This window comes from Scomber scombrus, chromosome 15 (genome assembly GCF_963691925.1).
Source record: "Scomber scombrus chromosome 15, fScoSco1.1, whole genome shotgun sequence".
Taxonomy (NCBI): Eukaryota; Metazoa; Chordata; class Actinopteri; order Scombriformes; family Scombridae; genus Scomber; species Scomber scombrus.
Genome location: NC_084984.1, coordinates 11,846,788 through 11,868,046, shown reverse-complemented (window position 1 = coordinate 11,868,046; position 21,259 = coordinate 11,846,788). Strand labels below are relative to the sequence as shown.

At 38.0% G+C, this 21,259-nt stretch overlaps 3 protein-coding genes across 4 annotated transcripts; 1 reads left to right on the top strand and 2 right to left on the bottom strand.

The window, feature by feature from the left end:
• Positions 1-13: 13 nt before the first annotated feature.
• bxdc2 (brix domain containing 2) lies at positions 14-3,718 on the bottom strand. The gene is made up of 10 exons (XM_062434435.1): positions 3,565-3,718; positions 2,458-2,569; positions 2,288-2,331; positions 2,134-2,204; positions 1,992-2,041; positions 1,824-1,897; positions 1,480-1,530; positions 1,135-1,236; positions 849-977; positions 14-672 (listed from the first exon to the last, which is right to left on the bottom strand). Exons 1-10 carry the CDS (start codon positions 3,712-3,714, stop codon positions 430-432), a joined length of 1,026 nt encoding a protein of 341 aa, XP_062290419.1. The 5' UTR covers positions 3,715-3,718; the 3' UTR covers positions 14-429.
• A 1,415-nt stretch (positions 3,719-5,133) lies between these two features.
• On the top strand, positions 5,134-12,239 carry dnajc21 (DnaJ heat shock protein family (Hsp40) member C21). 2 transcript variants are annotated; one of them, XM_062434775.1, is made up of 12 exons: positions 5,134-5,626; positions 6,047-6,140; positions 6,256-6,379; positions 7,090-7,221; positions 7,435-7,739; positions 7,828-7,994; positions 8,599-8,689; positions 9,365-9,550; positions 9,684-9,732; positions 9,850-9,980; positions 11,250-11,334; positions 11,584-12,239. In XM_062434775.1, the coding sequence occupies exons 1-12, from the start codon at positions 5,530-5,532 to the stop codon at positions 11,743-11,745; spliced, it is 1,623 nt and encodes a 540-aa protein (XP_062290759.1). In that variant the 5' UTR covers positions 5,134-5,529; the 3' UTR covers positions 11,746-12,239. The 2 variants fall into 2 exon arrangements, with proteins under 2 accessions (XP_062290759.1, XP_062290758.1); XM_062434774.1 differs by having other exon boundaries at positions 9,847-9,980.
• Positions 12,240-12,371: 132 nt separating this feature from the next.
• LOC133995395 (alanine--glyoxylate aminotransferase 2, mitochondrial-like) lies at positions 12,372-20,179 on the bottom strand. The gene is made up of 13 exons (XM_062434776.1): positions 20,102-20,179; positions 18,999-19,189; positions 18,777-18,900; positions 18,591-18,685; positions 18,038-18,131; positions 17,541-17,634; positions 16,689-16,789; positions 16,401-16,493; positions 16,122-16,254; positions 14,949-15,037; positions 14,284-14,433; positions 13,226-13,324; positions 12,372-12,719 (listed from the first exon to the last, which is right to left on the bottom strand). Exons 1-13 carry the CDS (start codon positions 20,135-20,137, stop codon positions 12,618-12,620), a joined length of 1,401 nt encoding a protein of 466 aa, XP_062290760.1. The 5' UTR covers positions 20,138-20,179; the 3' UTR covers positions 12,372-12,617.
• Positions 20,180-21,259: the final 1,080 nt, after the last annotated feature.

The following is a 21,259-nucleotide window of genomic DNA, read 5'->3' as shown; positions in this document are numbered from 1 at the left end:
TGATACTGAAAGTTGGTTTGTTTTATTTCCATGACATAGAAAAACAACTACAGTCACATTCAAACTCAATAAACAAGTTTTTTCTTCTTTTTTTTTTTACGATGGAATATTTGTTTTTATCAAAAAGGAAAAATATTGTGAAATTTGTGATCTTTTACAAGCTCAGACTTTGATTACCAGTTACAATATTCATGGGAGTCAACCAGCAAAATTAGTATATCGTGTGTGACACTTAACACATTACATTTGCAAGTAAAGGATTTTCTCTGTTAAATATTTTCAAACATGTTAATGCCGACATGTTGCAGGCAAAGTCTTATCATGACCAAAACAGCTTTTTAATATTGAACCTCAGACTTGACTGCACTGATGCATTCCTGCATTTTCTTAATAGCAGTGAGTCATTCACTCTGCTTGATGTCCATCCAGTTACCTGCGTGCCATCCTTTGTCTTTTGAAAGCTTTGTGTTTATTCTTCTTCACCATTTTTGGCGCCGGTGGTTCTGTCTCGATGTGAACAGGCTTCTCCTCGGCTGGTGTTACGAAGACGTCGGCGGTCACGTCTCTGGCTATGTCCTCCTTTGCTTCAGTCCTCTTCATCTTCTGCATCTCCTTCACCATCTGCTTTTCACGCACTCTGGCTGCCGCTGCTAGTCGCATCTCTCGCCGGTGCTGCAGGTGTGTTAAGAGACAGGCGAGCAACACAATTAGACAATAGAAGATCATGTATGATTTTGTAGCAAGTGTGCTCAGACACTCCGCCTGAGTATGAAACCCAACACTATCGCTATATTAAACTTGGGTGAAGTAATTTTTACCATTACAACTGGCTGAAAATGGGTTATTACCATGTTAGGAGACTGGAAGTCTGGGTTATCATAGAGCGTAGGCCCTCCAAAGCTCCCCTGAAAGACCTTGATGAGGTTGAGAACAAATCGAGGTCCGATTTCCACTAGAGAGGCGTCCTCCTCGATGATCTTAATGTGAAGAGAAATTGTGGCCACATTGCAAAAAAAACAAAACGCACTCAACATCAAGTTTCAGAAGCTCCATGACAGAAGATTTTTATATTGAATATATCTAAAAATGCTAATATAAGCCTAGTACTGTTTACAACAAGTCAGGAAATATTACCTGGTAGTTTCTGAACCATATCCTGTTGTCTGCGATGGTGAATGTTAAGACGTGGTCCACAAAAGGTTGACTCTTAGGGTGGTAGCGTGGAGTAGAAAATGTCTGGAACAGAAAAACTTCATGAGTACTTCCTTAAATTAAAATAAAATAATCTGTCAACTTCAAAATAAAATACATACATTCACTGTTGGATCTAGTTAATGACCAATATTGACAATCCAAGTAATATTACATCAAATAAACTCAATTTTAGTAATATAATAGACATTCCTGTCTTTAAATAACAGCAGCAACTAACACATTGTACAACATCCCAGTTTAATATCATTGATCAGCTCTACAGACCTGGGTGAACAACTCCTTCAGTAAAGCATAGTGGGGCTCCTTGTCAAATTTCTGTGGGAGGAAACAAAGAGTAACATGAAACATTAAGCTCTGGTTTGGGTTTTCACAAATTCTTTCTTTCATTGATTAATCAGTTGTCAATATATGTGATTGCAAATTGTAGTATGCAAAGTTTCAAAGTAGCTGGAGACTATAGGATCAGGAAATGGAAATCGTGTTACGAGTGTGGACGTTTTTGTAACTTGGATAATTTTGTGTCTGTCACATCATCCCTGAAAACAAATCCTGAAACTAAATCCCATTAACAATGGCGTGTCCACAGCTTTCCGACAGGTGCTACTCACGGGATCAAATGACAGCAGCGGTCTGGATCCTTTGAGGCAGTTTCCTGTCATCTTGAGTTCAGCCAGCGTGTGAACTGTGGAGATCGGTCAAAATGTAAATCAGTTTTTGTAGCATATGATAAATGTGGTCTTGCTCCGCTTCAGGACTATAAGAGAGGAGTAACTCACTGTTCTGAACCAAGAATTTTGCAGAAGGTCCATGAGGGCTGTTTGAAATCCTGTAAGACAAGAACATTAACAAATTGACTTTAACTTTGTCCTACGGAGCTGACGACATTTAGAGAATGTAATAAAGATCCTAAATACTCACCACATATAGAGGTCCTGCTTCTTCTTGGCCTCAAAGAAGAGGCATTTGTTGCAGTTTTTGATTTCACACACCTGTAAAACAATGTTGATCTTTAGCTCTGCTGGAGTGTGTTAGTGTATAAAGAGTTTGTCCACATTTAAAATAACATACTCACCTCATTTACAACAAACAGCTTGTCCTTTCTGTCCATTTTTGTATCTATCAGGCAGAAAATGTTCTTGATATTATGACAGTGAAATAGACAATAGTGACATCCAGACATCTGAATACATAATCTGATATGGATCAGTGCAGCTAGTTGTATGAATATCACATGATACTAACCTGCTTTTGCATGAGGCATCAAAGTCCTCAGGTCTTGCATCAAGTGTCTTGTTCTGAAGTTGATGCCTCTCGAGGAGAAAATGAGAACCCTTTCCTTGTTGGTCCATTTGCCCTGTTCAAGAGAGAATATCTCAGATCATCAAAACAAACCAACTTTGTTATTGTGGTGCTGAAAACACTGCACCAATTATTCAGTTGGCATCTGCTGTTGTAATTTAAAGGATAGGCACTCCATTTTTCAATTTTGTCTTAAAACAAAAGTCAGGTGTCCATATGGACACTGAAAGAGGTTTGTCTCACTAATCATTCCTCCTATTCATACTGGCTATTAAAAGATCCCCTTCCAATGTAATGGGGGCCAAAATCCACAGTCATTTTTGGCAAAACTGTATTTAAAGTTTATCTGAAGCTTATATGAGGCTTAGCAATCTGAGTTAGCCATATCAAGTGGATATCTGCCACATTTTCTTTTTAGCATCAAATCCCCTCTGTATTTCCTCAGACAGTGTTGACCTGGTGGAAAATAGCAACAAAAACAGGGACTAAAAAGACTAACGCTGAAAGATATCTACTTCATTTGACTCATTTGGACGGCTGCAGCTTCATATTAGCTTCAGATCAACTTTTAAATAGACTTTTGCACAGAAGACAGACTGGATTTTGACCCCCATCACTTAACACTGTTAACTCGTCATGCAATTATCTTCCAGTGACCAGTATGAACATGGTGAATGATTACAGCATGAAACATCTAATTCAATGTTCATTTTGGGGATGGCAGACTTAAAATATTGTGAACACGTCCTTTAACTACACCGGGCAAATCAAATGTAACTTGGCCCTGATGTGTGAGTGAACATGATGCATGGTGGACACATGCTGGGTGAGCCTAAAACATCTCGTCTGAGCAGCTTTAGTTTCATTTGTGATTTAAAGGCTCTTTTTTCGGTTAAATATTATATTTAGTCCGTGGTGTCTTACAGAAACATGCTTGACAACCATTTCAATGTTAAAATAAATAACTTATAAGACAATTTACCCCCCGGTTTAAAGCTAAAGCTAAGAGGCTAACAACTTCACTACCAATGAACAAGCCGGAGCTCTTACCTTAGACACTGGTGCTGGGATTGTGATTTCGTTTTCTTTCTCCGGTTTAGTTTGACCCGGTGGCTCACCTGATTCTGCTACAAATTTGACTTTTTTAGCATTTTTTGCAGCAGGACCCTGCCCTCCACGTTTTCTCTTGTGTGTCGACATGTTGTTTTTTCTGGACGCCGACACAAGACTCTAACATCACATGTGCGGCTGAAACAGGATGAGAGCCCCGTATTGGTGCGGAGGAGGTACTTCAGTAATGTTGTTTAAAGTGTAACCCCCTACCAAATTACATATTATGATCATAATCATCATCATCATCATCATCATCACAATACTACTAACAAAATAAGATCAGATAAGATAAGATATCTTTATTGTATCTTTATTGAACTATCTGCACTGAACCATGTCAGATTATTGAGAAATTCAAAACTGACACAGTATATAAAATAAGATCAGATAAAATAAAATACTATATACAGTAAACAATATCTGTATAGATAAATCTGCAATAAATCAATGTGCAATATGCATGAGTTCCTGAGGTGAGATGGTATGAAAGAGCCTCCGAAAGCACTTTGAGGCACATGGCTGGATGAGTCTGTGGCTGAACGTGCTCCTGAGCTGCTTCAACTCTGCAATACTACTGTAATCAGCTTATAAAATACCCATCACGTGAATGTTTGAATAACTCGGTGTCCTTAATTGTCCTGGATGTCCTCAATAGTTTAATGATGAGGTGGCCTGTGGAAGGTGCAAGTCTCCTTTGTCATCACTAGAGGGCATCGTGGGATAACTAATGGCAGCCAACAACTGTACACTCCCTCTGCTGGTGCCCTCTAGTAACTACAGCTACCAGTACTACTGCTGGTAGTCATTATACATCTAAAACATAAGGAAACACAGAAATAGGCCTAACTAATATCACACTGCCGCAGTTGACACAATCATAAACATTTTAAACACAAACTCAACAATAAAACTATAACCAGGAAATACTGAAATTACATGTGCACCTTTGTTTACCAAAAGTAAGACTGAATGCTCCTGAAAATGTCAAATGGTGTAACCACAAAATAATAAATATAAAATATTTTATTCACCTACAATGTATTTAAGTGCACTTATACAAATAATTACTTCGTTTTAAATTATTAAATTAAAAGAAACATTTTTTGAAGTATGTCTTCATTTAAATTTTAAAGCATTTTGTCAATATTGAGCAGGACATATCCTTGTGACAAATTATGTAAAATTTGCTTTAAAAACATAGCACGCGTTGCAAAAGTGGATTATATCTATTCCAAATTTTTGTTCACATTTATGTTCCTGTATATAATCACATTTTTTTTTAAATACTGGTTGCACCAATTGACACTGGGTTGCCTCACGTCATGATGAGTAGATGCCATTTGAAGGATTTTAATGAAATAGTTATACTTTTTTGTGGACAAACCATATCAGACACACATTATTATTCAAATTAGTGTATTTTATAAACATCTGAAAACATGTCTGGAGGGAATCTTTGAGTTACTGAGTGAATAAAAACTTCATTTCGAGCTGTAGAGGGCAGCAATAAGCAGCTGTAGCTTCAAGTCTGCTCAAATTATAATCTAAAAGAAGATGACACACTCTCGCGAGACCGTAGCTACACCGGACAACACATCCATGCCATGGTCGTGAAAGTATTGTAATAAATAAAAATAGATACTAGAAAACTATCTGTCAGTGATACAGAGCATTGCACAGATTTGAATATGTGAGGCTCAAACATTACTATGTTATTACGATCATCTGTGAAGTTTCACTAAATGTTTAGAGATAAGAGTAGACATGCTTACCCGGTCACTAGCATGCAAACAGCTTAAATGCTAAAGCTAAACCTAGTGTAGGACAACGTTTTTCCACCACATTTATAGAAACATTTAATTTATTACCGCTTCACAAGTTTCTCTTATCAGTAAGTGAACAATGAAGTGTCATTATGAAATCTTGGGAGTGAAGAGAGATGCAGGAGACGACGACTTGAAGAAAGCTTATCGCAAATTAGCACTGAAATGGCATCCAGGTAAGGTGGTGATAATTAGTAGGAGTCTTTCATATTAAAGTATATACAGTATATGACATACAATACGTAATTTATTTATATAATTAGAGGCACAATTACCAAAAGTGATAGTAGTTATAGATAAGAATGGTGTGACATACAGTATCTTCATCACTTTTCTATTAATATTACATTGTGATGGTGAAATTGGCTAGTTTCAAGTCCCAAAGGCTTGATTATCATGACTTATTTTGTGAAACTGGCACTTAAAAGCTATGAAATTGCCCCTGAAATGTAGTACAGGTAGAGCTTTCAGGCTCTTAAAGAAAACTCTACTTCTGAAATTCCTCTGTACTGGGTACCTTGATGTGCTTTCAGACTTACCTATCAAAATGTCAACTCATACTCAGACTTTTAACATAATACATCTCATATTCACAGATAAGAACTTGGACAATGCTGAGGATGCAGCGGAGCAGTTCAAGCTGATTCAGGCAGCGTATGAAGTCTTGAGTGACCCACAGGAGAGAGCTTGGTTTGTACAAATTGAACTCATCACAGTGACAATGTATTCAATGTCCGCTGGTTTATATACTGTTTTGTGGCAGTGTGACTTATGAATAATTCTTTTGGTTCCTCCTGTGTGGCAGGTATGACAATCACAGGGATGCGTTGCTGAAAGGAGGACTGAGTGGAGACTATGAAGATGATAGTATCGACCTGCTGCAGTATTTCACGGTCACCTGCTACTCAGGCTACGGGGATGATAAGAAGGTTTGTGGTCACATGTACAAAGATCATGTTGCTCAGCACTCATAAGCAGTTGTTTTCTGATACTTTCAGTCCTCTTCTTTAAACAAAGATAATCCCAACGGAACACAAGATCTGCATCCGTTACCATATGGTCTGTGTTCAGCATAGCCACAGCCTGACCTCTTCCCTACTTTATCTATGGTATGTCCAGATTGAAAATGTGTAAGGAAAGTAAAAACTGTTTTCAAAGCTAGTTAGTGATTTGAATATATTTATTGTTTGAATGAGTGAAATGTAATATCCTTGAGAAAAAGGTGACCGCCATTGACCTCGAAGTACAATCTTCAACTCAAAACCAACAGAACAGAACCCACAGGACCTGATTGTATATCTCCTGATTTGTAAAAAGATGTCAGAGTAACCTAGGATCTCTGGCACCACTCAGCTAAATAACAGTCTGTCCTTGCTGGATGAGTGTACAGTAAGGACAGACTGAGGGTGTAATGAGAATATCAAAGGTCAGATAAAATTCAATGACAACATTGACATCTTCCACTGAGAAATAAAAACATCCAGTCTCCTTTTCACTTCACAAGAACACACAGCACTTTCTGTCCAGGTTGGAGGTTACAGATTTATCCTTTTTGATTGTGCGGTTAGAAATTCTGCATGCACTTTGAGCTGCACATATTTATTTTCCCCTCCTGTTTTCATTAACTCTCCCTCCTCAGGGCTTCTACACAGTCTACAGGAATCTCTTTGAGTCTGTTGTTAAGGAGGAGACTGAGCACAGCAAGGTGGACCATGAGGAAGAGGAGGATGAGTTTCCCCCCTTCGGAGACTCTCAGAGCGACTACGATACCGTAAGCCAGCCCCACATTTAAAACATGTGTCACGATGTTGTTCCTTTAATGGAAGAGTTCTTTATCCAATTCAGTTACATGAATAAAATAGTAAGCAAGCCTTCTTTTCACTATTTCTGATTAAAGACAGAAACTAAAAAGTAAACAGACTGAAATATTAATCATGAACCAGTAAAGAGGAATACTTAGTCAGCTTTTATTTCTATATTACAGGTAGTACACGTGTTTTACGGCTTCTGGCAGAGCTTCTGCACGCGTAAAAACTTTGCCTGGAAGGAGGAGTATGATACGAGGCAGGCGTCCAACCGCTGGGAGAAAAGGGCCATGGAGAAGGACAACAAGAAGACCAGAGACAAGGCTCGAAAAGAGCGAAACGAGCTGGTGCGACAGCTGGTCGCTTTTGTTCGCAAGCGTGACCGGCGAGTCCAGGCCCACAGGAAGCTGGTGGAGGAGCAGAACGCGGAGAAGATCAAGAAGGTGGAGGAGCTGAGGCGGAAGCAGAAGCTCGATCAGGCCAAGTGAGCAGGGGATGGATAGATGGATAGGTGAACGTGTATCTCTATGTCTTCCTCATACTCATAACACTGTGCTGTCTGTTCATCCAAGACTGGCAGAGGAGTACAAGGAACAGAGCTGGGCCGCCATGTCTGAACTTGAGAAGGAGCTACAGCAGATGGAAGCTCAGTACGGAGAGGAGTTTGGAGATGCGTCAGAGAGTGAGGAGGAAGAGATAGAGATGGAGACACGGGAGAAGAACAGTGAAGAGGGAGGAGGTCAGTGACAATGTGTTTTATTTATGTTTCTGTTATAAGGAGTTACGTCACACCTGCGGCGACTACGCAGATAATACACAGAGACTCCAAGAACTGTGATTGGTCAGTGTGGGCTGCATGTGTTTTGTTCCAACAAGTTTCTGATGCGAGCAGGGATTTTTGAGAGCGAAGATAACATGAAGCAAGTTAAATGCTCAGTTATATCCTCCTTCATGGTAACACACTTCTAGGAACTGCAAGTTAACCGCAAGGAATAGTCTTGTTTTCAGTTGTAAAATGAGGCTTCCCATTGCCACTTTTATCATAAAATATATGAAAAAAAACTGTGGGGAGTGTACTACTTGTATGATATAGCCTGATAATGTACATTATAGCACTCTAATGTGATGAACCATGAACCATATGTTTACTCCTTGTGGTAAGTATCAATCCAGCCTGAGGGCGAACACTTATATAAACATTTTTGCAATTCATTATTAGACAAACCAATTACATTTTCAGTCATTTCCACAGATTCACAAGTGAAGGTTTAATAGTAATAACTTGATGATGATGAATGACTTATTAATAGCTTTTTCTGGGTTGTGTGTGTGTGTGGGCACAGATGCAGATCAGCCTGATGGAGAGGAACTGATTGACTATTTCGATGATCTGTACTGCCCAGCCTGCGACAAATCCTTCAAATCAGATAAAGCGTGAGTATCTTCCCTCCCACTCAGCCTCTGTTTGAGGCTTTCTGGAACTCAACATGTTAATGCACCTCGCTAGGCTGTGGAAGATTTAAGTAATGTTTGCTCATCATATCACAACTTCAGAAGCACTCACTTAAATTGAATTTATTTCAGCATAGCATCAGAAAGTCACACAAAGCTTTTCTCTGCCCAACAGGGTAGCAGGTATCATGTGGCTGAAAATCAGTGGCCTGATGTAAAACATGTGGAGTGGTAATTAAAAAAGGTTCTAACAAGCAGTCTGAATAATGGAGAAAAACTAATAGTCAATGACAAGCTCATTTGTGCCATTGTTAAAATGTGTTGTGGGATTTTTTTCAAATTCGTTTTATTTGCTTGGAGCTGTTGAAATGTTTTTTTCCCCTTATTGTGCTTCACACTTCAGATAGTGATTCATTGCCCTGGGTATAATTCCTTGATTGAGCCAATTTCCAGGGAGGGATATATTTTATTTTATACAAACATACTAATTAAACCCTGACCAATATTATCAGCCAATATTGACCTACCACAGATATATCGGTTTAGACATATGTGCCTTTTATATATGTTGGGACAATAATGCAAATCTGACTTTTATACACTGTTAACTGAAATTTGTGCTCTTGATGCATTTTTATTTGTCTTTTCTCTCTACAGTATGAAAAATCATGAGAAATCCAAAAAGCACCGGGAGATGGTGGCGTTGCTGCGGCAACAGCTGGAGGAAGAAGAGGAGTCACTCGGTTTGAATGTGGACGAAAAAGAGCCAAGAGAGGACAAAGATAAGCAGGAGGAGGAAGAAGAAGAAGATGAAGAGGAGGAAGAAGATAAGCCGAGGCAAAAGTATGTATGTATGTATGCTGGATGTAACTGTAAAAAATAAATGATTTTCACGTGGTTGTTGGAGTGGTTAAAACTGCTGAATTTTACATCATTGTTGTCCTGCTGACATTTTTCTATCCACACACATAAACAGGCTGTCCAAAAAGCAAAAGAGGAAAAAGAAACAACAGAAAGTAGTGCATGTGAGTAAAATCTTTTCTTTCAAGTGGCTTTGCCTGGTTCAGTGTACTCTTTTTGTGTCTGTGAAGTGACCCCTCCTTAAAAGCCTTTTCTATTCATGTTCTCCTCTGTTAAAGCAGAGTGCTCCAGAGGTGGAGGAGAAGGAAGAGAAACCAACGCTAACCACATGTAACGGAGATGCCCCGGAGAGGTCAGCGGACCCCGCAGAGCCCGAGCAGCAGGATGAACCCCCTCCCACAGAGGCCAAGAGGTCAGTGTATTATTTGGCTGTTGTCTGGCCGGTTGTTCTTCATGCTACTAGATACAGTTACTGTCTACTGCCCTGGATTAGTTCAATAGTTTAGTTTAAGGGATGTTGTAAATTAAAGTGGCCTCATTTTTGTAAATACAATGTATTAAAAGACAACTAGTAATGTGAGGGTTGTTGCTCATAGTGAGAGTGATCATCCATATCTGCAGCTCCCCCTCAGCTTTACAGAGTTTCTAGTGAGTTTTAGATCATTGTTAACTGTCCAGACTGAAACTTTACTGTTAAGGTTCATCCTCACAGCTCTGCTTTCGGCAGCAGCAGGCAGCTATTTTTAGGGCAAAAGCTCTCAAAACCCACTCTACACAGCCGGCGCAGCACCAAACAGCAAACGGACACAGTTGGCAACAAGCTGATGAATATCCATTCATCCATCCATCCATCCACTCATGAATGAATGATGGATGGATGGAGCCATGACTGAATGAATGAATAAATGAATAAATGATAATATTGCTTTTAAACTGCTAGATGTGTAACTTTAAACAGTGATATGTCAGTGTCACTTATAAGTCTTATTAGACTAAATAATTGGAACTATAGCTCCACTAGTACTGAATGTTTAAACCTGCATTTACTGAATATTTGTTGACTTGGGAGCAGTGCAAGAAGCAGAAAACACAACATCTGGCATAGCAAATGTGCTTACTTACACCTCCAGCAGACACAGACACATAAGCAGTAATTTAGAGTTGGCTTTGTGGCTGCCTGATGAATATTAAATCCAGTATTAAGTCTCCCTTTAGTTCTTTTTAGTTCCCACTCATTAGACTTTTGAGGACTGTTTGTGTTCTTGTTCCTGCTGCTGTGGTTCCTGGTTAGTTCAGATCAGGTTTCTGTTTTCAGACAAACAGGAATCCAATTTTACTGAACATGAAGAAAGAGTAAAACAATCTAAAAATGTTTGCCACTCTAAATGGAAAAAAAAGTTGAAACTTTCTCATTTTGTTTTTGGCACTACATTCATAAAACTGTATTTTTGGACATCCAGAAACCTGAAATCTGATCAAAGATTAAAATATTCTTTCTTGAGCACACAACACTAATAAAATGATAATGATTCAGAACTCTCTTCTGTGTTAAGTTGGGGGATACAATAGGGTTCATTTCAGAAATAAATTATGTAAAATAACAAAAGTTATTTAGGTTATAAAATGTAATGTGTAGATTTTTCCTGTTAATTTATCCGTTATCTACACTTTGCCTCTGCAGCTCCGGGAAGACAAAAGGAAAGAAAGGAGGAAAAGACAAACCAAAGAATGTCAAGTCTCCAGCAGTAGAAGAACAGTGTACCGAGGTTTGTACAGTAAAAAAACTTTCAACGGTTTTATGGAAGTCATTTGTCTAATGTTTAATATTTTACAGCTCTCTTCTGTCTACTTCCACATTTGTTAGTGTTACAACTTCAGTTTTCATTTTCTATCTTTGAGTTATCAAAAACAAAGATTTGGAAAAGTGTTTTTTTTTGTTTTTTTTTTAATAGTGCCATTTTTTAAAAAGTACAATCTAAAAAAAAAAATATCCACATATCCCTTCTCCCTCGCAGAAGGAATTAATCCTCCAATGTGTGACGTGTAACCACGAGTTCCCCACAAGAAACAAGTTGTTTGACCACCTGAAGTCCAGCGGCCACGCCTCCGCGCTGTCCTCAAACGCTGCTCACAGCTCCATGAGCAAGGGCAAAAAAGACAAGAAGAAGAACAGATAACACATCTTCATCTGAGCCTGAAAGAGTTTGACTCAGCCAGGACACAGGAAACAACACTTTGAGATGTCTGTTAGTAGGAAAACAAACAACAAAAACAGCCTGTGAAAATGGACTTTAATGGACTGGATTGGCTGACTGTGTGCGGATAGTTTTTTAAAATTCACATAATATTGTGTTCAGTGAAACAACTGCGTATGTATGTGAGACTGAGACTTTTTTTTAATGGCTGCTATAACACAAAGTAATTCAATGTCTTTTTTTCCCCAGTTCCCGATTTTCTGAATTGATAATCCAGTGGAGAAAAAACACACATGGCTGTGCATCAGATATACATTTATCCCTATTATCAGATCCTTTACTGTTTCAGGAATGATCTCTTTTGGTGTCTGCAGCCAACAAATAAGCTCATAACATTAGAGGTGATACCACATGTTGGTATAATAATTTGCATTAATGCCTCTAGCAACCATGTCCAAGAATAAATTACATCTCAGAATAAAGTGTGTTGGATGTGTCTGCACCAATCATGCAACTACACCTTTTTATAGGTTTTATTGGTAAGACAGAAAAAATACATATAAAATATACTGAAGCAAATATGTCATAAAACTTTGTGATAATTATTATATTCACAGTCAGTTACGTGTTCATAATGACTGATTGCAAAACGATTGTAACTGTTCGATTCAAGCAATGGAGCAACTTGTTAGAAAAATGTATAGGTGTAATATTTTTTACCCCTTAGAGTAATGATTATGAGTTTGCACTGTAAAACTGTTCTAAAGCAGCTCAAGTGTCTTCATATAATTATAAAATGCAGATCGTTATTTGTGCGACAGGTTAAAATGATTAATGCTGCATGATTGATGCGCTCATTTTGTGGCCATGTAGTTGTGGATGGCCTTTTCAAAAACTGCCAGGAAGAAATCTACGTCCTCCTTCGTGATGCACATGGGGGGTTGGACGCGAAATGTCTGAAGTGGTGAGAAAAGAAAAGAGATTATTAGCGTGAGATTAGCAGGAAAACATGCGTAACCTAAAATCTCAACATATGTTGAAGATGGAGAAGATGAAATAGTGAAGTTAATCAGTAGTCTGTGGAATAGAATTCACTTTCGTAGGTAATGAAATGTAGAATTGGCCGAGGTGATGGTCTTCAATGCATTTCTTTAAGTAGAATAATCACTATGAAATATTTATATTTAAATATATTTATATTCTAAAGCTGGTAAAAGCAATGCTGTGTAGTCACACCAAAACATTTTTGTAGTGACGACTGATGAGCAGAGATGGAGGCAAAATGACCAAAGACTGTCTCTATCAAAGGTTATGCAGCTGGTGCAAAGAATCATAAAATGATGAGTCACCACTAAAAGGAACATGCCTTTTTATTGATTTATTTTACCCTCAGAGTTTACCTAAAACTCTGCAAAATATAAACGAACAGTGAGACAGACTACGTCAAGGTGAGTGCTCTTACCTGTCCATACACTCCACCCTTCCCTATCAGGACACCCATGTCCTTGATGTCCTCAAAGATCCCGCTCATCGCCGCAGGTGGCAGCGGGGTTCTGCTGGCCTGTGGGTGATAGAGGAGGGTTTAAAGTGGATGAGGCTAGATGCGTAATATAAACTATTCTTTTTGAAGTGACAAAAGTGGTGAGATTAAATGTTATTACAAATACATGCAAGATGTCATGAATGGTGTCAGAAAGTAAAGAATGAAAAAAACAGACAATTCCTTTATCTATGAGGGTCACTTACACTACAGGGGCTGGACAAAATAACAGAGGCATGTTAGTAAATCTGAATCTAATTAGTTGAAGCTAATGAATACTTCTAACAGGTGTTTATTATTCATTGGTTATCTTGGAGACTGTAGTATTAAGTGTTAGACTGACTTTATTCAGCAGGGCTCTTAGTGAAGATGTAATATGTCCACAGGATTATCCAGTGTTTGGTGTAGGTCATCATGATTGATGATCTTGCTATATTAACATTTTGTAGTGTTTACAACTGGTGTGCTTTCACCTCTGGCAGGAAATACTGGACATTACAACCCTTAAAAAAAACAACCCAGCTAAGAGTGTTTCCAGATCAAATTAAAGCAAAGTATATTGTTAGAGAGGCCAGAAAACAGCTGCCAAGTCAAAGAAAAAAATGAAAACATTTGAACTAACTGACTGAGAGACTCAGCAGGATATTTGACAGGAACATTTAATAAAATGACATGACCAAATTGAACATTAAGTGCTTCACCAAATTGTTACCTACAGCTATGTTTCTGGTTCTGTTTGTTCCCTTTTAAATACAATATCTACTAGATTTACCAGAATTTTAAAAAGTACAAATCAGGACTTCAGATAGTACATGCAGTGCAGTGGAGATTGTTCTGTTCACAAATACAGATGGTCTCTGCTGCTCCAGCTAATGGTTAACTGGGGCACTGCTGAACCATGCTCCCAGGAAGTACAATACACACACACACACGTTGCCTGTGAGGTGGACAGATTGTCACTTTTGTTCCAAAGTCAATACCTTGTCTTTGACCATTTCCACACCGATCTGCAGGCCTTTCCCACGGACGTCGCCGATGATCTCGTACTTGTCTCTGAGTTTTGCCATTTCAGTCATCAGATAAGTGCCCACCTTAAGACTGTTCTGCTGTGTGCCGTCCTCTTTGATCACCTGATTAGTAAAAATATCTCTGTTAGTGTCTAAAGTCACACTGAAAGCATATTTAGTTGACCCTTTTGATGTCAAACTTTTTTTTTTATAACATCAACTGATTTTTATTATTAAAAAGAAATACAGGTCTTATGGAAAGTATCAGAATTCTATCCCATCTGCTGCACTGGTGTGTTGGTGTCTGCATTTGATTGACTGCAGCTGCCAAACAAAGCCTCAGCATAAGACACAACATAAAAAGAAAAAAAAGTGCTGTAGCTTAGCCATGGACAGACAGTGTGTTCTTACTGGTACTGTAAAGAGACAGCCACCACAGAAAAAATTTGAGGGGGCTCGTGCCCATTTATACTCCACTCATTGAGATCAGATGGTTTTTAGAAATTGTTAACGTGTGACTTGTTAATAATATAGTATATAAACAAAGCATACCAATACATCAGCACAAGAGAGTTAATCAAAATGAACTCTTGTGCTGATGCAAAGGACCGATTTAGAAAGAGAAGAGGAACTCTTACATCAAGCACTGATGAACCGACAGCACAAGCCATGGGGTTTCCTCCAAAGGTGTTGAAGTGGTAGGCTTTAACAAAGGATTCAGCAATTTCTGGAAAACACATGAATACACAAGCTCACACCTCTGCTCACTGCTGCCTTTAAAATTAAATTAAAAAAAAAATTAAATCCCTGGCCAAAAAATAGATTTCTCAAAATGCACGCAAATTATTTGTGGGAATATGTGCATGTTCTCATGTTGGTTTCTTAACCTTTACATAAATGCCATCCAGTATGTTTTTTTTAGATGGACACATAACAGAGAACAGTGAGACCTGAAGTGATTGTTAATACATCTAGAGGTTGATTACTCAAAGAGAAAACGAGATGGTGTAGAGGCAGATATGTGTGCATCATGGTAAAATGTTCTCAGTCTCTTATTTTTAGGGTTACTGAAGTTAAGTAATCAAGTAATTATCTTACAATGGCACAGAAACAGACGTACTTGTTACGAGGCAGGAGTGAATTATTTACCGTAATAAACATATAAGCCCATGTCTGTCAGTGTTTTTTCTTGATGTCTTTTATGTTTTTATTTGAATGCTGGTTATCTTTTGTTTGTTTTCATATTCTGGTCCATAGAAAAACAACAATTCATTCAACTGTATTTGCCAGTGATTGAAAGACAAAAGAAGTAGAAATCAATATCAGGTCACCACAAACAGGTAGAGGTAGAGAGCCAGTGTACTGTACTTTTAATTGAAGAGATCAAGCCTGTTTTTACTCTATTACAAGTACATGTAAAGATATATGACACACATGTTGGTGAGTGGCCTGCAACTAATGGCTGAGGTATGATGTGTTGCTAAGGTGTATAAATGAATATGAATCATGTTTTTTACTTCTCTGTTCTTGTAGTTCTGTACTGTGCATCCTGTTCTTATCTATCACCTTTCAAGAAGTTTCACCTTCAGTTTGGTTGTTCTGTTCTGTTGTGTAACTATCACAAGTAGTTTTTTACTCAATGCATATAGAAAAGAATTAACCAGATCATACAGATCATCTTCTTCATCTCTGTCAGTGTTTCTTTACTGTTTAAATAGTGGAAATAATACACCACGCAGCCTCTTTATAAAACTGTGTTAATGTGGATAGGAACATATTTTCGAACAAGGCAGTTGTGTCAATTATCTCACCTGGTGTTGTGACAACAGCTCCCATTGGGAAGCCATTGCCAATACCCTTCGCCATAGTAACCATATCAGGAATGACATCATAACCCTGGAAACCCCAGAAGTGGGTTCCTGTTCGTCCAAAGCCAGTCTGGACCTGTCAGTTGCAAAACGTGATTACATTTATTTGATAATAATAATTCCAATTTCTCTAAATACTATGTAAGCATTAGTGAAAAAGAGAACCCAGACAGAGGCTGTTATGTTATTTATGAGCATAAAATAATTTAATGTGTCTCTAACCTCATCAGCAATGCAGACCCCTCCTCTCTCTCTTACAAGTTTGTAGGCTTCTTTGAAGTAGTTTTTGGGGTACTGCACAGCTCCACCCATTCCCTGCAAAAAACCAAACACATGCACATCCCATAACTTAAAGAACACAGACAAACAATGAACATGGATGATAATGATAATAATAGCAAATAGCTTTTCTGATTTCAGTTAACATTAGTCAGTAAATTCAAATATCAAATCCAGAACATAAATTCAGAAATAATAATGTTAAAGGTAAGTCTCCAGAATAGAATGTACCTGAATGGGCTCTCCAAAGAAACCAGCAATTCGACTTGGGAGACTAGTCGCAAATGTCTCTTTGAGATCTCCAATGTATTTTTCATTTGCCATGCAATAGCCTGTGTGATGAAAGACAATTCTTCTAGTGGGAGTAATGATACACACATTTGCATATATAAATGCAATATTAAAAAAAAAAAAAAGGGTTAATCATCTTACCAAAATCTGTTACTGCATGAGATTTTAAATACTTGAGAACAGGCATTCTTCTGAAAAATACGCAGGATTTTGCTCTGATAAAACCATTTGACTATATGTAACGAAGGTGAATTTAAGTCCTAATTTTACTAACCCTGGTGTACCTCATGTTACTCAAACTGATATTATATTATACTTTATGTAAACACAGCATCCAGATAGACTCTGGTTGAGACAGAAGCATATCACATAGCTCAATTTACAAAAAAAAAAAAAACTGTACGGTTTTAAAAGAGTTAAATGATCAAAAGTTGGAGACTTAGAACTTTAAACAGACACTACAACACTTTTCTGGGATACAGTTAACTCCTCCTACATTCAAGCATATTTTAAAAGAAGGGAACCAGTTGTCAAAACAGAAGGTCACTTGACTACAATACACAGCTGTGACCGAGGTCATTACGGTCATATCATAAAGTAAGTATACAGTATAAATGTTTTTGGATCTTGGATACACTATGAAAACTCAAGCATTCATTCTATCAACGCAGGCAGTTTCCTCTTGAAGTTGAAGATAATGCTCACAGACAACTGTGGTAAATTTTCCTTTTTATGAGCATGGAAGAGAGGTAACCTGAGCGTGTTGAGCCATAGATGCATGTGTTTGTGTACCTTGGGCACAGCTACACTCTCTGATGGTCTGCACAGGAGAGTCCCTGCAGTGGCTTCCTCCCCATGGACCTCTGAACACATCGGGACACATGGCCTGTTTATTGAGCAGAAACATAAAAAGTTAGGTCAACCTGAGAGCAACAGCCACTTATAATTAATGCAGCACAAAGAAATCATCACGAGTGTTGGAATACTGCTGCAGCATTATTCACCTTCACCAATTCACACAAAATAAGCAGAGGTGTCAGAAAGCAGTTTAGTGCAAAAAAAAGAAGAAAAAAAAGAAGCATAGTTTGGGGTGTTGGATTGTTGGTCAACAAAGCAAATCATTTGAAAATGTTACTGTGAGATCTCTACAATTTGTGCTGGGTGTTTTTCACTATTATTTGTAACTTAAATGACCAATGGGTTAATTGAAAAAATTGATTGATAGGTAATTTTGATTGACACAATTAATTTAATCAATAATGAAATGGTTATAGCCCTAGAATACATACATTTACGCAGCCTGAACTAGTGGCAATGGGGTATTTATATGGTGAGTTGGAGGTGAGACCCATCGTCTGCATGCTGCCACCATGGTATGATCCCCTAAAGACAAGAATTAGAGGTGGGGTTTATTGTATAACTATTAGAGCCATCAGTCTTCACTTCTACATCATAAAAAGCTCATAACTACAAAAACTATTAACTAGTAATTTAACAAAAAGCCATGTCAATAGATACAGGTCCATTTTTTGTCCATTGAGGAACAGCCCCAATGGACAGAAATTTGTGGCGCCTATACAAAAGTATAACATTTTAAAATATTTTCATTTTTGTGCATTTTGGGCCACTTTAGGAGACGTCATCAAATTTCAGGGTAAAAGACATTAAGGGTGTTTTTACAGCTGTCAAATGTCAAAATGGGTCAAATTTGACCCGAACAGCATGTTACTATGTTACGGGTTATGTTAATCATACACACTCAAGTTTTCAGGGACTTTAACACAAATAACACTCATTCATTTGAAACACACAAAGATGTATATAGGGACAGTTCACTTGTACCTGAAAGTGATGATGTCAAAGTTGCCTGTGTGAAGTCGAGCCATCAACATAGCCAGGTCATTGGCTTCTGAGCCGCTGTTGGTCAGATATACCACCTGCACAGGGACACAGAGACCAGCACACATTTTAATTTCAGCCAGCACATTTATCCAGCCAGGTAATCAATATAAAAATTAACCACAGTACCTTAAGAGGATCTGGAAGGTGGGAGGCCAGTTTCTCACAATACTCATGGAGAGCAGGCTGGACATAGATGTTAGTCGTATGCCACAGTTTCTTCATCTGCTTCACTACAGCTGCTGTCACTTTCCTGTAACCATAGATAGCAAGGTACAGTCAGGATACTTTATATCCAGAATAAAACCAACTTTTACTGTGTGAAATAGCAAAGAAAAAAATAGACCTTACGGGTGACAGTGGCCCACACCAACAGTAGCCACACCAGCGAACAGATCCAGATATCGCCTCCCGTCCATGTCCCACATCCATTGCATGTATCCCTGGTGGATGAACACTGGTTTCTTATAGTAGGTAATCTTCATGGTCATGGGGTTGCAGTTCTTTCTGCGGATCGCCAACAACTGCTCTTTGGACATACCCTGGACAGACATACACCGGAGAAGGGTTACAGTGTAGCAGGATCATGGCCTTCTTTTTAGCGCTTGGGACTGAGATTTTACATAATAAATATGTATTTGGTTCTGAGTTAAATGTATTGCAACTCTTCAAAGGACTGCAATCAAATTTCATACAGATATCGATGACGCACAGAGGTTGAATACTGATGACTTATTTGATCCCTTGATTTTTCTTCTAGTGACCTCAGCAGGCCAGAGTGTAAGACTGGACCACACAAGCAGGGGGTGAAGTAAATCCTTTTGCATTGAGCTAAACTTTGACATACAAATATACACATTTGTCCCAGTAGTTCATCAACTAGTCCTGCAAATAACCTACAAAAACACCAAGATTTCAACTATTTCACATCAAATGCAAAGAAGCTTTGCAATACCACCTGCTGATGTGACTGTTACAATTAGCAAATATTAGCATGTTAAATTGAAATGGGTAGTATAGTAAATATTTTCTGTTTATGTCAGCATGTCAACATTGTCATTGTGTGTACGTTATTATTTAGTTTAATGCACTCCTGTGTCTAAAACCTCATTACGCCACGAGCATGTAGACTCTTAGTGAGACTCCTTAAGTAATCTGTCTTTCTGAAGCTTTAAAGGGCACTTTGTGGCATTTTCAACTTTGTGTAGTTAGGCCTTTATATGTTACATTTTATTACCTCATAAAACATTTATAAAGTAAGTATATATAAAGTTGTTGTTTTTTTCATTTTTTTTATTTGCACATTGCTAACTTTAACTTCCATGAGCAATCCATGCATACTGCCCTCTGCAGTCAGCAGGTGTTTGTTTTGTGCTATTGTGAATTTAAACTATAGTGGCCATTGTGACACAAACAGTGCAGTATATACCGTTTGGACAGAAAATCGGTCTTACCTTGTACTCATCTGGTTTGAAATTCGTCGGGGGCATCTCTGGGATATCTGTGAGAGGTTGTTTGAAAGCTGTTTTCTGACATACTGCACCTGTATCAATAGTAATCAATCAATTACGAAAGAGAGGCAAAGGAGACTCTATGAGATGATAGAGTTTAATGGCTGAGGCTGATTCTGTTTCTGATATTTGGGAGTTGTTTTAGTGATAATATGTTAATGATATTGTCCCAGTAGCATTAAACTATTAACTTTCTTTCTAAAATCTTACATTAAAACCTGACAATCAAATTGCATTGCCATTTGTCAATCAATTGCCAATGAATTGCAGAAAAAAGTCAAAGCTGGCAGCGATTCAGAAATCTGGTACCAGGCTACTTATTATCTACAGAGGGATGAACATCAGATGCACAATTTTCATTATGGCTGCACCTTCCGTTGTTTACATGACATGCAGAATTATCTGGTCAATATTTAATTGGATTAAAACCAGGTTGATGGCTGAACCATATTAACCTAACATTATGTAACATGGGAAAAACAGGATGCCTGTTTTTTATTTTCTAGTTTACCCATGGCTGGAAAAGGTCAGTCAAAACTGGTTTGACTTACAAACACACAGAAGATCTTTTTACAGGTATACATAAAATGAATGATCCATTTATTTCCTTCGGTGTCAGGGTCCTGGTATTGTGAATGACTTAATGGCTCACTATCACACTGTTGAAGCTTACTGGGACTCTTGAACAGAACTGACCTATTATTAATGTTATTAGTAATATCTTTGCTTTTCCTACTTTGACAACATGTCTGTCAAATTAAATTGAATACTATTACCTCCTGCATAAACATTTCACTTGAGTACATAAAAGTGGAGATTATGTACAGGTCTGAATAACATATTCTTGACTCTCACCATCCATCATCCATTTAACCACTCCCTGTTTCAAATTAGATAAAACAACAGCAATTAGTGTAGGATTATATCTTTGTAATCTTTTCTGCTGTAGTTTAATTTAATGTAGTTGCCTAAATTTTTTTCACCATATCAAGTTGGCCTTGTTTGACCCAAATCGGTCAGTCTGATTCAGGTACTGAATAACTGTAAATACGTTACCTAGTGTAGTGCCTCAATTACTACTGTAGCCTATAATAAACACAG

What these genes read in the sequence shown, in the direction of transcription:
- bxdc2 (XM_062434435.1), bottom strand. Translation starts at nt 3,714, where the DNA reads ATGTCGACACACAAGAGAAAACGTGGAGGGCAGGGTCCTGCTGCAAAA. An exon ending in AAAATTCTTGGTTCAGAACA is followed by an intron (nt 1,898 to 1,991) that starts GTGAGTTACTCC and finishes CGATCTCCACAG; the next exon opens with TTCACACGCTGGCTGAACTC. An exon ending in TGAAGGAGTTGTTCACCCAG is followed by an intron (nt 1,237 to 1,479) that starts GTCTGTAGAGCT and finishes TTTCTGTTCCAG; the next exon opens with ACATTTTCTACTCCACGCTA.
- dnajc21 (XM_062434774.1), top strand. Translation starts at nt 5,530, where the DNA reads ATGAAGTGTCATTATGAAATCTTGGGAGTGAAGAGAGATGCAGGAGAC. An exon ending in AGCACTGAAATGGCATCCAG is followed by an intron (nt 5,627 to 6,046) that starts GTAAGGTGGTGA and finishes TCATATTCACAG; the next exon opens with ATAAGAACTTGGACAATGCT. An exon ending in AACAACAGAAAGTAGTGCAT is followed by an intron (nt 9,733 to 9,846) that starts GTGAGTAAAATC and finishes CCTCTGTTAAAG; the next exon opens with CAGAGTGCTCCAGAGGTGGA.
- LOC133995395 (XM_062434776.1), bottom strand. Translation starts at nt 20,137, where the DNA reads ATGCCCCCGACGAATTTCAAACCAGATGAGTACAAG. An exon ending in TCAAACCAGATGAGTACAAG is followed by an intron (nt 19,190 to 20,101) that starts GTAAGACCGATT and finishes ATGTCTGTCCAG; the next exon opens with GGTATGTCCAAAGAGCAGTT. An exon ending in AGGGTGGAGTGTATGGACAG is followed by an intron (nt 12,720 to 13,225) that starts GTAAGAGCACTC and finishes TCACCACTTCAG; the next exon opens with ACATTTCGCGTCCAACCCCC.